The sequence below is a fragment of the Alosa sapidissima genome, chromosome 13, assembly GCF_018492685.1.
Source record: "Alosa sapidissima isolate fAloSap1 chromosome 13, fAloSap1.pri, whole genome shotgun sequence".
Classification (NCBI taxonomy): domain Eukaryota; kingdom Metazoa; phylum Chordata; class Actinopteri; order Clupeiformes; family Clupeidae; genus Alosa; species Alosa sapidissima.
Genome location: NC_055969.1, coordinates 31,379,877 through 31,395,811, shown reverse-complemented (window position 1 = coordinate 31,395,811; position 15,935 = coordinate 31,379,877). Strand labels below are relative to the sequence as shown.

Below are 15,935 nucleotides of genomic sequence, written 5' to 3'. Positions count from 1 at the left end.
GGGCAGCAGAGCAGAGAGGTCGGGGCTGGTGGAGAGGGCAGGATTGGAGAGGATGGGGGAATGCAGCCCCAGCAATGCGCCTGCTCTGGGTTAGACTGGGGTGACTCATTTTGGTGCTCACTGTGATGCCTGATGGCTATATGTGGGTATACATGCCACTCAATGGTGTTATCGTGTACTAAATGCCTCTGTATCTTTTCTCATTTGTCTTGATTTCTTTCTTTTCTCTCTATCCTCCTCTCTCTCTCTCTTTCTGTACCTGCTCTTCCTCCTCTCTTTTGGTCTCCCTCAGATGATCAGGCTGACCAGCGCTCCTGCCTCATCTGCGGTGACCGCGCCACCGGCCTGCACTATGGCATCATCTCCTGCGAGGGCTGCAAGGGCTTCTTCAAGCGCAGCATCTGCAACAAGCGCGTGTACCGCTGCAGCCGCGACAAGAACTGCGAGATGTCGCGCAAGCAGCGCAACCGCTGCCAGTACTGCCGCCTGCTCAAGTGCCTGCAGATGGGCATGAACCGCAAAGGTAAGGCCGTTCGGAAGTCATTCTTTTAAAGCGGGGCCTAAAATCATCCAGTGTACAATCATGGAGCTAAAGCCATTTTCGAAAGCCATCGTTTGTTAGTCGAGTAAGTCACAGTTTGTCAAAAATATTTTGACATAGAAGGTATGGGAGGTGTAGATGATTTGAAAAAAAAAAAAAAACAGTAAAAAAGTGGACATCTACTTTCTGCTGAAAGCATGTCAGATTAGAGTCGTGCTGTGGGACTACAGGAAGTGTTAAGAAGCCTGCAGCAGCAAACAGCAGGACACATGTAGGCTATCAGCACGCAGCACAGATTACATCACAGGTTCGTCCAGAGGAGGACAGATGTCACCAGGCATCACACCAAATCCTCAAATAAGGCATTATTCTTTACCTGATGGGCCCATCTACGGGCAGATCCTCCAGGTGTGTGTGTGTGTGGGTCTTAATTCGGAAGAGGATTATGATGCAGCCTGACAGGTGTTGGCCTGGATAAATCTAAACTACACACACCTGAGAGGGCTTGGTTGTGGGTGGCAGTCAGTCACATTTAATCTACTCGATTGGATGATACTAGACCCCTGACGCCACACACACACACACACACACACACAGACACACTCAAATCACATGGTCTTTCTCATTTTCTGAAACTCAGGTTGACATCAGTTCCGCTGTCTGTCACAGAGGCTCATTGAAAGGGACACTGCTTGTGATCCTTTCCTGTCCTCTATCTTACACACACACACACACACAGACTCATAGATACACACACGTGTACTGATAAATTTTGCATCCCACCTTTATAGTAACTTAGATAACATCTGATTCCTCGCATGAAATGTTTGATCAAACATTGATAAAATAAAAACATTGCATAGATCAATCCGATAAGCAAAACCCCTCCTTTTTCTCGGGTGGCAAGATTGCCCTCCATGTGACTGCACAGATCAGCCTGAGCTCCACACAGTCTTCCATCTGTCCACCTCCGCAGCGATTTCAGGCCTCACTCCGCATGTTCTGGCCTGTCATCTCCAGGCCCGCTGTGGGCACTGACGGTCTGCCGGTTGACGCACCTCATCAACGCCGACAGGTGCGTCTCGGCTGCGGAGAGGCGCCAATCCGACACGCCGCTCTCTGTAATCCGAATTTCACCCTCCATCTCAGTGCCTGGCCCAACCAACAGCACGCTCCCTCAGGCCTGATTAAATGAAAATGAAATGTAAAGAAATGGCCCAGCAGCTTCATATATTTAAAAGATGCGGTTCAATTTTGCTCATGAGTTGCTTTACATGGAACTAAAAAGGGGTAGCATAGAAAAAAGGAGAAAGAGGGAGAAGAAAGAGGAAGATGCAGGGAGAGAGAGAGATGTGTGATATGTAAAGTTTTCGATAGTGATCAGGCATCTATGCCTGCAGAGTAATGGAAGAGGGTGCCACCCCTACCCCCACCCCTATCAAATCAGGACACAACATCTGAGCGTGCATGCGTCCCATATCAGATATGAACACAAACTCACTCACATGCACTAACAGCAGGTACCCATCCCGGTCGTCTCCAGAGGCGAGGCAACAAACTTAATCCACTTAAGGTGTGAACGCTACAATTAAAAGACAACGACCATGGTGTACTTAGACCAGTGGTACATCGAGAGCTACCTGTCTTTCAAGGAAAGGAAGGGGGTTGGATGTAGTGCAGGCATGCCAGGGATGCGTGTGGCTGAGAGATTCCAAGCCCGTGGGAAGTTCCCCTTTTGTGGTTGTTGTTGAACTAGTAAACAAACTGCCAGTGCTGTTCTCTGTTGAGGCAGTTTAAACCACTGCAGCATTGCCCCTTGAGAGGACAGGCATTCCCGTAGGACACACACACAATCTCTCTCACACACTCTCTCTCCACACACACACACACAAACACACACACATATAGACACAAACACATACACATACACATACAGATATGCAAACATGTGTGCGTTTGTGGGAATTTCTGCCCTGATTTTTTTCAGTCAATTCACATGGCCTACGGCTCCCCCCAGAGGCCAGAGCAGGGATTGAAGAAATGTGATGCCCCATTTTCTCACCTCTGTTATTTGATCAGATTACCTCCCATGTTATAATCCACAACCACATTCAGTCAACACATCTACAATATGCAGTTTCAGTGACTCAAATAAATCACCACCAACCAAAAGGACTGGTCACCATGTATTAATCTGATATTCAACCAGTGACATTAACTAACGGTAGTTTCCCAGGAAGTGTGAGAGAATGCAAATAGGATGTACATATTCCAAAGATAATTATTAATATTAAACAACACTCACACCTTATTCCCTCCCATTTTTGTGAGATTTTTGAGGTGTTCTATTTTAAGAAAATAAAACTAGATGCTAGAGGCTAGATTTGACCCAATCTGGCCAGAGTTGCAGCACCATGACCTTTTTGGTTCCAACGTGGTCCCCTTAGATGAAATGCTAGTTTCAACCTTTAAAATTCTCCATGTGTACCTCATCAGAATATGTTTCTGCTATTTCTCCATGTGTGAATACTCCCAGAAAAAACTGCTGATACCTCTGATTTTAAATAGCATTGAATGTTTTTTGCATGAGGATGTAAACATAGTCCATAAGCCTAAGTCTTTATTAAATGGTGTAATAAAGACATATTTATAAATAAATATTTATAAAATGGCAAAATGAAAGTGTAGGTAGATGTTTGATGTCCTGATAGTGGATTGGGTGCAGTGTCTGGATCTGATTATGATGCTCTCTGGCTCACCCTGCTGACATATAGCTGCATTACATCTATCTGACACAGGGTTATATAGTACATATAGTATAGTATAGTATATAGTACAGATATTGGGACAATACTAACCATCGAAAAGTGGGCACAACGTAAGTAAGAGCTCGATGCATACTAGCAGTGTACTGATGGAAGTATGCAGTTTGAGACTCAGTCAAGGCCTCCAGATTTCTACGCAAGTCCCATAGATGTTATGATGTCAAATTGAAAATTTAAAGGTGTGCCCTGTATGTTAATAAACAGTTACTTGGAGGAGTTCACTATTAGAATCCACATATTATGTAGGTCCATTCAATGTAATGCAAGTTTGTATGTGTGGTCATCTGCATAGTCAGTTTTCAACACTAGAGGGAGCTGTGCCTATACTGATGATGTGGGCTCCATCAATAGTTTCTGCAAGAGCTTTTTTTCTCCTCATGATCTAAGCAGCAATGATGGAGGTTGTGGATCTGGAAGGGTTATGAATATTACTCTGAAGAATTGTTAAGAATATGTTTTTGAAATTGGGTCGAAAAAGAGGGTCATTCCATACTCACCTCAATTTCCTGAGTGAAACTCCTTTTATTTGATGCTTTGTATGCTGGATGAACTGATCATATATCATATTTTGATCTGATTCATAACGATACCTGTCTCTCTCTCTCTCTCTCTCTCTCTCTCCCTCTCCTTCTGTTCATCCTTCACTCTACTCCTGTTCTCCATGCATTCTGTTTGCTTTCCCTTCTTTACCACTTCCAGCTATCAGGGAGGATGGGATGCCAGGTGGAAGAAACAAAAGCATTGGGCCAGTACAGGTAAGCTCTGCTCCCACCCACCATATCTGCAGCCCCCTCCTCCCTCCTCGCCTCACCCCTCCGTCAATTCACTTCACCTCCAATTAAGTATCCCTCTCGCCCCCCCCCCCACCCCCCCCTCCCTAACCTCCTTTCAGACAGCGCGACAAAGTGCAAGCGCAGAGATGGACAAACATGTCTTCTAAAAGAGCACGTCACACATTCTTTGGGAAATGGATTTGAAGTGTCTGGGCTGTATGAGGGTTTTGTGCCGAGCTCTACAGCGCTCTTCTTGTCTCTCCGCTCGGTCTTCTTCTGGCCACGAGTGGTGTCTGACGGCAGCGAGCGCCGAGACAAAAAGAGAGAGAGATAAAGAAAGAAAAAAGAAAGTAATAAAGTGTGTGTGTGTGTGTGTGTGTGTGTGTGTGTGTGTGTTTCGATTTGTATTTTTTCGACGGAGCTTGTGTGGCCTTCAGAGACAGCGATGAAGGCCACGTTGATTGATCAGATCAATGCGGAGGCCTTTGATAGAGGGAAAAACCAGGCAGCACAGTGCTTTGCTTTCGCAGCCCCCCAACCACCACCCCCCCCTCCCACCCCACCCGCCTCTTGCCTGCTCGTCCAAGCCTCCAACATGCTTGCAGCATTCTCAGTGGCTTTGTTGTCAGTCATCTGCACAATGTTATCCATTAATGGCCAAGTTATGTATGATTTCAACAAGTGTAACACTTTTATTTACCTCTCCCCACTGCTCTGACCTCACTCTCCCCCTCGATGGCGGCAATGAGATGCGCCAGTCTCGTGTTCTTAAAACTGCCTGAAATCATTCCACAGTGCTCACGATACCACATATTATGCCCCCCCCCCCCCCCCCCGCCCGTTAAAAAAATGTTAACAGAATGGCTTTTTAGATAACATTCCCCACATAAAGCTTTGGCGAACAAGCCGAAGCATTCAGATGGGCCTCGCGGCGCTTTGCTTTGCTTCGCCTCGCTCAAACCGTGTCCTTGCATCGCTGCTTAAAAAAAAAGAAAAGAAAAAGCGGAGCACTCGGAGACAAAGACGCGCTGGCCCTTGCCTGGCCCTTGCCTGGCCCTTGCCTGGCCCTTGCCTGGCCCTTGCCTGTTCCTTATTATCCGCGGCCCAAGTTAACTCATTAGTCTTAATCTTCATTCTGCCTGCCTGCGCATTGAGAAAGTAATCAGACGCCTTTCAGCCCAGAGAATAGAGCAGAGGGAAGCAAGAGAAAGTGTGTGTGGTAGAGGCGGCAGGGCAGGGTTCAACTCCCCGTGCACCCCACACACACACACACACACACACACACACACACACACACACACACACACACACACAAGCCCTACCGCTTGCCCACACACTCTCACTCTCATACACACACTCTCATTCTCTCTCTCTCTCTCTCTCTCTCTCTCTCTCTCTCTCTCTCTCTCTCTCTCTCTTCCTTTAGTATCCTCTTTATTAATGGTTTTATTTATTCTCCTGCTTATTTCTAATGAGACTCCTCTCCTCTCCACTCTAACGTCCCTACAAATACTTGTGGCTGTGTATTGATTGTCTGCCAGCTATCGATTGCTTGTGAAAGATGCTCCATGCCACCACGTGGTACAATGAACCAAAACCCCATGGGGGGGGAGGCAGCTAAAATGCCCTACCTCATCCAGGACCCCCCTGAGTAGCCAAAATGCCCAACCTCATCCAGGACCCCCCTGAGTAGCCAAAATGCCCTACTTCATCCAGGACCCCCCTGTTCAACATTAAATTCAGACGGAATAATGGCAGTAAACAACAACTCACCACAGCTGATAGAATAATCAGTGCTCCGTAAAAAGAAGCGAGGCTAGAATAGCCAGTGCTCAGTAAAAAAGTAGGTTTTGCCCTCCCAGGCATATTGTGTTTTAAAATGGAGAAAAGCAGCTGGCTTAATTGTTTTTTTTGTGTTGAATAGTGCAATGTCTGTCTGGGTAAGTGATGAGGGAAATACAGCCAGATTAACCTCTGCCTCCTCATCCTCATCCTCCTCTTCCTCCCCTTGTCATAGATCTCGCACGAGGAGATTGAGCGCATCATGACTGGTCAGGAGTTCAAGGAGGAAGCCGGCCTGGCGGAACACACCTGGAGCAATAACGGAGACAGCGACCACAGCTCCCCTGACAACGGCGTCTCCGAGGGCAACCATCCCTCCCCCATCTCTACCTTGTCCTCCAGGTAAGGAGCTGAGGTGGCTGTGGGAAATGAAAAAACATATCAACAGACAGAAAATGGTGCAAAGCAAGAGCATTCAGATGCTTTCAGCAGCAATGAGTAATATCTTCCTGTGTGGGCTTGTGAAAGGCTTCCTCATTGTCCTTTTGTTGCAGTCTGAACGGTCAAATAGAAACTTATGGAGAAAGGAAAAGCACAGGAGAAAAAGTCAAAAGGAGACTGAAGAGGATTGCACAATTCTCTAGACACACTAAGAAACTTACATTCATACTTGTTCAGTTCAAATTCTGTAAACAGATAAAGCATGAGAAATGAATGAAGCCTTACTATATTCCCTTCTGTGGGAGAAAGGACAATTTAGTCAAAAATAGTCCATTTTTTGTGCCAATGTGCCATTTTGTATAGTTTGGCTGTGGCTTTGGGCTCATAGCTAGGCCACAAGGCACAGAGACAAGTCACGCTGCGCTGTGAGACCACGCACGTGCACCTTGGCCTCAGCAGGGATCCTCACCCAATGCCAAATTCACACCACACCCATAAACCAGCAGCGCCTCGGAGCTGACACCGCAACCAAAGAATTCTGGAAAAACCTTGTCGCCTTTTGTGGCGTCTGCCAGTCAGAATGTGTGTTGCCGCGGAAACCGAGGCGCGTAGTGGTGTGTTTTTCGTTCCTGCAGTAGCGTGCGGCGATAAGCACCGCGGCGAACGGGCCGCCACCTCTGAGCGAGCCCGTCTCAGGGTCACCTCTCCTGTGCTCAGTGACTCGTTTGGGGGGGAGGTAGCGTGGACAGCAACACGCTCCACCCTCACCATGTCCAGTACGTGCCGAAGTCCGCAGCTCCCACTTCACCCTTTCTCTTTCGCATTGTTTTTCTCACATGAACGCGTCTGTACATGTGAATCTCAACAGTACATCAGCCGAGGAACACCAACAAAACTGACTCTGCAGAAGTGGAGGACAGCTTCTTGACACATTGTTTAAACACAACAATAGATGGCAACTTCAGTCATAACACTGCTGAATTGAACGTCCTATCCATAAATTGTCCTTGTATGCCACTGCGTATGTGCTCAGTGGAGAAAACGGCTGCTCACAGTTGTTATGCCTTCTGCATCATGCTTTCATTCACAATGTACTTGCTGCCAAATCACTGACTGCACATATGGGTTCGATAGATTAATTAATTACAGATCAATACCCTTCTCTTATCACAGTGCACTTTCTCTCTCTTTCTTTTTCTCATTGAGCAGCAATACAGAGAAAGGTTCAATAGATGAGTTATAAAAGCCAGCTCCGTAACCATTCCCTAACCACAGTGTAACAGCCCAATCCAGCCACTGAAATCCCTTTTAGCCAGCCAGCAGATGTTGTTTATTTTCTGTTTTGCTTCAGTGTTATAGAGAAACGTATTTAATGTGTTGGTTCATGGATTCATGGATTCTCTCTCTCCCTCTCGGCCCCTTAGCCGCTCGCTGGAGATGAACGGCTACTCTGCCTACAGGGACCAGTACGCGGGCACCCCCGTGCCCCCTCACTACCAGTTCCTCCCGCACCTTTTCGGCTACAGCACCCAGACGAGCCTGCTGCCCACTCCTGCCCGGAGCCTGTACCCCCAGTCCCAGACCCTGGTGTCCCAGCTGGTGGCCGCAGAGGACCTGGCACCACTAGCCACACCCATGCTGATCGAGGAAGGGTGAGATGATGATGATGCTGCTGCTGCTGTCTTTGTGTGTGGGGCAACATGGCATTTACCACCAAAGCATTATTTAAACAAAGATCACCTGGTTTTTCATTTGTGGCCTGGGCAAATGTGCGTTTTTTAAGATGTGTATGGTCTGGGGAAGAATACCATAAACTAAGGAAATTCTTGTTTACCACGGAATAAAGATTCTTGTTGTTTCAAGCCAAAGGCTTTCATTCAGCTGAATCACTGTCAGAGTCATTACATTACTCAGCATTTAAATCAAATGAATGGATATTTCTATTTGATCCAATTGATTTGGCTGCTATTGAGGCTTTGAATGCCTAACACATTGTGCTGGGATGATGTAGTTGGGCTCCTGTACTCTATGCGTGTCATGGGAAGTGGAGCTGGCTGTGCATCGGTTGTTTCCCAGGCTTGCATTCTCCTCTCACATTCTCTTCTCTTCTTCTTTCCACTCTTCATCACTTTCTCTCTCCTGTCCCTTACTCCCTCACTTTCTCATTACCCTCCCCTATTTAATTTTCTTCTATATACATCTCCTCTCCTCTCGTCTCCTCTCCTGTTCCCTTCTCTCCTCTTCTCTCCTCTCCTCTCCTCTCCTCTCCTCTCTTCTCCTGTTCCCTTCTCTCCTCTCCTCTCTTCTCCTGTTCCCTTCTCTCCTCTCCTCTCCTCTCCTCTCCTCTCTTCTCCTGTTCTCTCCTCTCCTCTCCTCTCCTCTCCTGTTCCCTTCTCTCCTCTCCTCTCCTCTCCTCTCCTCTCCTCTCCTCTCCTGTTCCCTTCTCTCCTCTCCTCTCCTCTCCTCTCCTCTCCTCTCCTCTCCTGTTCCCTTCTCTCCTCTCCTCTCCTCTCCTCTCCTCTCCTGTTCCCTTCTCTCCTCTCCTCTCTTCTCCTCTCCTCTCCTCTCCTCTCCTCTCCTGTTCCCTTCTCTCCTTTCCTCTCCTCTCCTCTCCTCTCCTGTTCCCTTCTCTCCTCTCCTCTCCTGTTCCCTTCTCTCCTCTCCTTCTCTCCTCTCCTGTTCCCTTCTCTCCTCTCCTTCTCTCCTCTCCTCTCCTGTTCCCCTCTTCTCCTTTCTTCCTTTTCCTCTCCTCTCCTACTCCTGCTCTCAGGTACCGTGTGACTCAGGTGGAGCTCTTTGCGCTGCTGTGCCGCCTGGCGGACGAGCTGCTCTTCCGGCAGATCTCGTGGATCAAGCAGCTGCCGTTCTTCTGCGAGCTGCCCATCGAGGACTACACGCGGCTGCTCAGCGCCACCTGGCAGGAGCTCATCCTGCTGGCCAGCCTCACCATCTACAGCCCGCAGATCTTCGGAGACCTGGCCCACATCACCACCAAGTACACGCCCACCGACGAGGAGCTGCAAGGGTCAGTCAGGATGTGCGCGCGCACACACACACACACACACACACACACACTCACGTGCACACACACACACACACAGACATACACTCACGTGCACACACACACACACACACACACATGTGCATACACCCGCGCATACACACACACACACAAACACACACACACGCACACACACACACGTGCATACACACAAACACACACACATGCATGCACACACACACACACACACACACACACACACACACAGTATGTCATGAGCTAGTGCAATGAAGACCAGCATGCCAGAAAACGATAAACATCATATTATACCGGTACATATTGTGTTTGGTGTCACTTCAGTAAATACTTAAAAGTCTGCACACTTGTCTAATCTTTTCCTTTTTTGTGTTTTATTTTGTCATGCTGTCTTCTTTAGATGAAGGTCGAAATTTTGTACAGCATGACAAAATAAAACCAAGAAAAACACTTGAAGTGTGCAGACTTTTTAGTATTTACTGTTTTTTGACAGTTTGTGATGTGCACAATGATGTCCCTAAACTAAACTTTGGGTTCACTTCAGCAGCCATAACATACTAACTGTTTATATTAGTAGATGAATGCTCATGATGAAAGCTTTTTCTTTTAAGTTTGCAAGGTATTATAGAGTGACGTATTTGCCCTTAGGCAGACTTGAACAATTTTGTACTAGCCCAATCCAGCCAATGAAAGCCCTTTTTCAGCCAGCCAGCAGATGTTTATTTTCTATTTTGCTTCAATGTTAAAGAGAAACGTCCTATTGATGTATTGGTTCATTGATTGGCAGTTTAATTGGATATTGATTATTGACTCAGGTTTGGCGAGGACAGCATGGAGGTGATGGAAAGGCTCATCTACTTCTTCCGCAAGTTCCACCAGCTGAAGATCAGCAACGAGGAATACGCCTGCATGAAAGCCATCAACTTCCTCAACCAAGGTAGCCCTCGGCCGCCCAGCACCCAAACAAGACCCACACAGAGCAGCCAGTCAGCAGCGCTGTGGAGATTCACATCCATGTGACCCTTTTAGGCTAGCACAGATCTGGAAGTCATGTACTGTACATTCTTAAAAAGTCCTGCTCCTAGCCTTGGGATGCTTTTTGCTTAGGTACAAGTAATCAGCAGTTGACAATTTCAAACATGTGTGTGTCTATATATATATATATATATATATATATATATATATATATATATATATATATATATACACACACACACACACACACACACACACACACACACACACACACACACACACACACACACACACACAATCTGTGAAGGACACACACACACACAGGCACAGAAACACATAGACCCCAAGCCTGTGTGGGGGGTAGCCTGGTTAAGATGACATGACATGAACTAAATGACTGAATGAACAAAGTGACCAGGCAGTACTCACAAACTCCACTGCTGTCACCTGTATGGGGGCCACATTAAATTGTTAGGCCCGTCATAATGAGTCTCCCTTGGCTGCTCAGTAACCCTGTGTTTACTGGATGTGTTTTTGTCCAAGCAGACATCGCCGGTCTGACCAACGCAGGCCAGGTGGAGCAGTTGAACAAGCGCTACTGGTACGTGTGCCAGGACCTGACCGAGAGCAAGTACCCACACCAGCCCAAGCGCTTCCCTGAGATCATGATGTGTCTGCCAGAGATCCGCTGCATCGCAGGTGAGCTGCCATAGCCAGGCCACAGCCTCACACACACACACACACACAGGGTCCAATGACAATATACACACACAGGGTCCAATTACAATCCAAATAGAACCACAGGACATGTCCTGTCAAGTCCAGTGATATAAAGTGCTTTGGTGACATTGTTGATAATGGCAATATTGTCTCATGGCTTCATAAAGGGCTAACAAAGAGTCACAAAATAATCACGTCTATGTAACTTGACAGATTGAACACAGAACACGGGTAACTCACAAGAGAAATAAGTAGAATGTTCATCATCAACAAATTCAAAGGAAATTGCCTAATAATAGAATAATTAATCAGTATGACAGGAATTAAATAATAAAACAGGGTAAAATGAGGAACCATGAAAGGAATAATAACGATACAAACTTGTCAGTAAAAGAGTAAAAGGAGAACCAAGTACAATGATTAAGAAGTTAGTTACAGTAAAACTTCTAGTACAAAGCCTTGTCAAAAATTTGTTTTCAATCTAGCCTTGGACTGTCTTGTTATACCAGAAGTTGAAATTGTTTAAAAAAGAATGTCACATCATGATAAACTGTCATGCCATCAAATATTATGTGACACATATTTTGTTTAGGCTGTCATTTGACACTCTTTTATGAGCTTGTTAGGAGAAATGTTTGGCCGCATGTTCCAGTAATGAGTATCCAAGTATCCTAAGGCTGAACACTTCAGTTTAACCCCATAAGGCTGCAGTTTTAGTCCTATGAGTCCTGTTACTTCAGGCCTGCCACTATACTAGTCCTTTACTATAATGGCCCAGCTTATGACAAAGCCTTCCTCTGTCTACGAGGCCTGTGTGATGTGGTGTGACGGTGTTACTTGCAGCTATTCAGAATGTCAATCTTCAGAATGTCTATCTTCTTCTCATTCATTTGACTCCATGCGGATGATGAGACAGAACTGGTTGATGAGGGCGAGTGGAGACTCTGTGGCCTCTCTGACCGTGTCCTGTTCCCGTATGTCTAGGTAAGATGGTCAACATCCCCCTGGACCAGCTCCCTCTGCTGTTCAAAGCCGTCCTCCACTCCTGCAAGTCCAACGCGAGCAATCTCAGCACAGTGTCCTCCCCCGGCCTGACCACTCGAGCCGCTCCTGGAAACTGAGCCACGCCTCCTTAAACCTACCGTCGAATAGGAGGAGAGAGAGCCGCAGAGGAGGGAGGGGCAATGCTGACAAGCCACCTCCCTCCCTTGCGGCCCAGTGTGTGAATGTGCCGAGCAGCTGTTGTTTTTTTTTTTCTTTCTCTCTCTCCTTCATAATTTTTTTAAAAAAAAAACAATGTTGTTTTTGTCCTCTATATCTATTTATTACACGACAGAGATGAATGTATGATTCTCTATGCTGTGCACATGCTTCTGTTCCAGAATGCACAAAACAATGCAAGTCACAGTGCAGTTTACCGCAAGTCTGTTAAATCAAATGTTGACAGCATAGACAGTATTTCTCTTTTTTCACCCAGATTAGTTCTGGCCGATATTCTCTCTCAAAATTTTTTTAATTCTCATGATTGGTGATGCGTGGGCAGGAATGAACTACATTTTAGCCAAATATACTACCTCAGTTGTTACATGTTCAGGTGCTGATTGCCGTATTTACCTGTGTAGAATTTTCCACATATTTGGAGTTGGTGCATAAACGACAGCACCTTGTCATCATTTTTTTTAATTCATTAATTTCTTGGTCATAACTACCAAAAATGTCCATAGATATTGACAATTGCAGCAAGCAGTTTAGCTTTGTTTATGGACTTTATATGCTATATATATATATATATATATATATCAAGCATATATCAAGAGACATTGAGTATTCGCTGTTCTCTTTCTCATTTCCGAGTGCTAGTTTAATTTAAAGAGAACAATACAGGTATTTTCTACAGTCCCACGTAAAGAAATCCTGTGCAAGGGAGTGGATGGTAAGACATTTTATTCTTAGGTTTGATTTTTTTTTTTTTGAGCACCAAAAAATCAAGTATTGTTTTCTTTCTACGATGGAAAGGGGCTCTGGAAGGACGCTGTGAATTTGACCACTAACTAGTCGATTGGGAACAAACATACGAGTCCTGTGACTGTTTGGCCAGTAGACTGTGGCCCAGTAAGCCACCTTAACGTGTGCCAGTTGCCGGGGAGACAAGAAAGTGCAATACGCACAGTGTGAGAACGAACTAAACAACCCCATGACTGATACAGTAGGAGGGACAGATGGATGCTGACGTGCTAGGTATCGCTACACCCAGCCGTGTTCAAACATGCTTCTTTTGGTAAGGATCCTTTCAGAACCACCACCACCCCCCATTCTGACTGTGCTCTGTGTGTGTGTGTGTGTGTGTGTGTGTACGCATCCGTGTGTCTGTATCTGTGTGCGTGCGTGCAAACACACTTGTGTGTGTGTGGGTGTGTGTGTGTGTGCGTGCAGGCTTCCAAACACATCAGCCAAAGGGTTCCAGTTGGCGTCTGTAAGGACCTCTCTGGTCTTCTCTCTCATGGGTCCCTGAAGACTTGTGTTTTAAACAGGGTAAAAGCAAGTGTATTGTACTGTGTTAAGAAAGAATTCTCAGGAATCACTATTGTTGAAGTACATATAGAATTGAGTAGTTTTAGGTCCTGGGGACATTGTACGTTCCCAGTAGTGGATATTTTTTCCCCCTGGGATATCTGTGATTTGGGTGGGGTTCTATTTTCTTGGTGTGTGTGGAGGATTTGAGATATTAAGTGCTAACTTCCAAAAAAAGAGGACAAATCGTCGACCGTTTCTGCTGTGTGTGCCTGGACTGGTTTGAAGGCATTATAATCTTAAATGGTGCTACATTATGCAAGTTAGATTAGTAGATTACTGGGTGCACCACCACTAAGAGACAGGTGCTCTAAAACCCAGCCAGGACGATCAAGGAGCACATCCAAACGTGGGTGACGAGCGAGGTTGAACTGACTGACACATTTGCATTTGACCAGTTTATTGTTTTCTGCCTCTGCCTGAAAACATTCCAAGTATTGCTTTGAAAAAAAAAAAAAAATTGTATTTCTTGTGTCTCTAAATGTTTACATATTTGCACCAGACAATGATTCTAAAGTGAAGTAACTGTGCCAGATTGGAAGGTTCTGCTATGCTGTGCATGTCCACCACTCAGCAGTGGCCTTCAGGGCTGCGTAGACGCCGTGGCCAGGCTCTTGAAGTGCCTCCATTGTGCTACTATGCTAACCGTGCAGCCATACGTATGTATTGGTCTTCTCGTTCATCATTATGTTTTGCTGTCCTTTTTAAAAGAATATGTTGAGTTGGATTGTATTTTTGTCCTCTTCTATTGATGATCATTGTGAATGTTACATTTCTGATTTTTAAAAACAATGTGTAATTTTTTTATCTGTGTTCAAGCGAGGGATGACTTTTTTAAGGGTCTGTTCTGTTGCCATAGTTCATGGGCAATGTGAAATCCATTTTTGATTGGAAATGGCAAATACCACTCCATTTTCTAGGGGGCCGTGCCTCTGTCAATATAAATACTTTTGTTTTGGTTTATTGTAATCTCCACATCAGGTCTGCAGTGGGGGTTTTGTTTGATTGATAGGTGGTGTCTGTCTCCAGACTCAGACACTCAGGGATGCAGCACATCGCTCCACTCAGACATGGCCACTCTCCTCACCAGACACAAATGGGCATAGAGTGCTCAGCCTGCTTACATTCTCTCTCTCTCTCTCTCTCTCCTTCACTTTCTCCCTCTCTCTCTCTCTTTCACTTTCTCCCTCTCGCTCTCTCTCTCACAAGTGGGCCACAATAGGAGCTTGGGGTTATTTTTCATTTTCAGTCTCCTTCGATCTGCCTCTCACTGTGTTGTTGTGTTTTTTTTTTTATTATTATTATTATTTGATTTAATTTTCACATATTCTCCTGAAAGATGAACTACTGAAAACATAATCTGAGGAGTGGGATGTTTCATCAGCCACTGCGCTGATGGGTGAATGGATGGACATTCACAGATGCGTTAACATTTTGAGGTCATATCTTTAACAGGAGATTCATTCATGGCTGAGTGTTTAAAAAAAAAAAAAAAAAGCAGCCATCAGATTTGAGGAGGTAGAAATTGATAGCCATTCTGAGGATTAGCAAGGCATAATGCATCTTTAGTCACCCCTTTTCCAATTTCCCAAGAAACTGGTGTAGTTGTAATTGCCATAAATGTAGCGCTGGCATTGATTGGATCTTCAGTGGCTATTGTCGGGAGTTAAAAAAGTATTCAAGGGACTTGGATTATACATCTCATTCTGTGAATTTGATAACATTGTGTTGTGCAGTGAGTCTTGAATGGTCAATGAGTAAGTAATTGATTAGTGTCATGGCCAATAAAATGCCAGAAGACCTCTATCAGATACTTTCAATGATATCTTATCACTTTCACGAGTCAAGTGATGATGTAGATTGGTATATTATCCCCAGCATGTAGATTATCCCCAGCAGCCTCAGCTTTGCCTCTCTCTCTCTCTCTCTCTCTCTCTCTCTCTCTCTCTCTCTCTCTCTCTCTCTCTCTCTCTCTCTCTCTCTCTCTCTGCTCTCTCTCTCTCTGTCTCTCTCTCTCTCTCTCTCTCTCGCTCTCTCTCTCTCTCTCCTCTCTCTCTGCTCTCTAACTGGGACTACCTGTGGCAGTGTGACCAAGAAATGTTCACCGCATGTTTAGAATGTTAACTTGATGCAAAATAAATGTGAATCTTATGCAACTCAATTCAAACTGCCTCTGCCTTATTCTCTCATTCTCCATTTGTTGCGCTCCACGCTGCGAATGTGTAACCACTACCAGTACTAAATCAGAAGAGGCTCTGAATGGACGTACT

General features: G+C 45.5%; 1 protein-coding gene across 3 annotated transcripts in view; it reads left to right on the top strand.

Annotated features, from left to right (window-relative positions):
* The window catches only part of nr6a1b (nuclear receptor subfamily 6, group A, member 1b), a 100,431-nt gene extending 87,610 nt beyond the window's left edge, over nucleotides 1–12,821 (top strand). The window contains exons 3-10 of one of the 3 annotated variants that reach the window (XM_042060287.1): nucleotides 293–523; nucleotides 4,066–4,121; nucleotides 6,157–6,323; nucleotides 7,787–8,014; nucleotides 9,133–9,387; nucleotides 10,215–10,336; nucleotides 10,918–11,073; nucleotides 12,079–12,821. In XM_042060287.1, coding sequence (XP_041916221.1) covers nucleotides 293–523; nucleotides 4,066–4,121; nucleotides 6,157–6,323; nucleotides 7,787–8,014; nucleotides 9,133–9,387; nucleotides 10,215–10,336; nucleotides 10,918–11,073; nucleotides 12,079–12,215 — 1,352 coding nt within the window. In that variant the 3' untranslated portion in view covers nucleotides 12,216–12,821. The remainder of the gene's footprint in view (nucleotides 1–292; nucleotides 524–4,065; nucleotides 4,122–6,156; nucleotides 6,324–7,786; nucleotides 8,015–9,132; nucleotides 9,388–10,214; nucleotides 10,337–10,917; nucleotides 11,074–12,078) is intronic. The other 2 variants (XM_042060285.1, XM_042060286.1) reach the window with 2 other exon arrangements.
* Nucleotides 12,822–15,935: the final 3,114 nt, after the last annotated feature.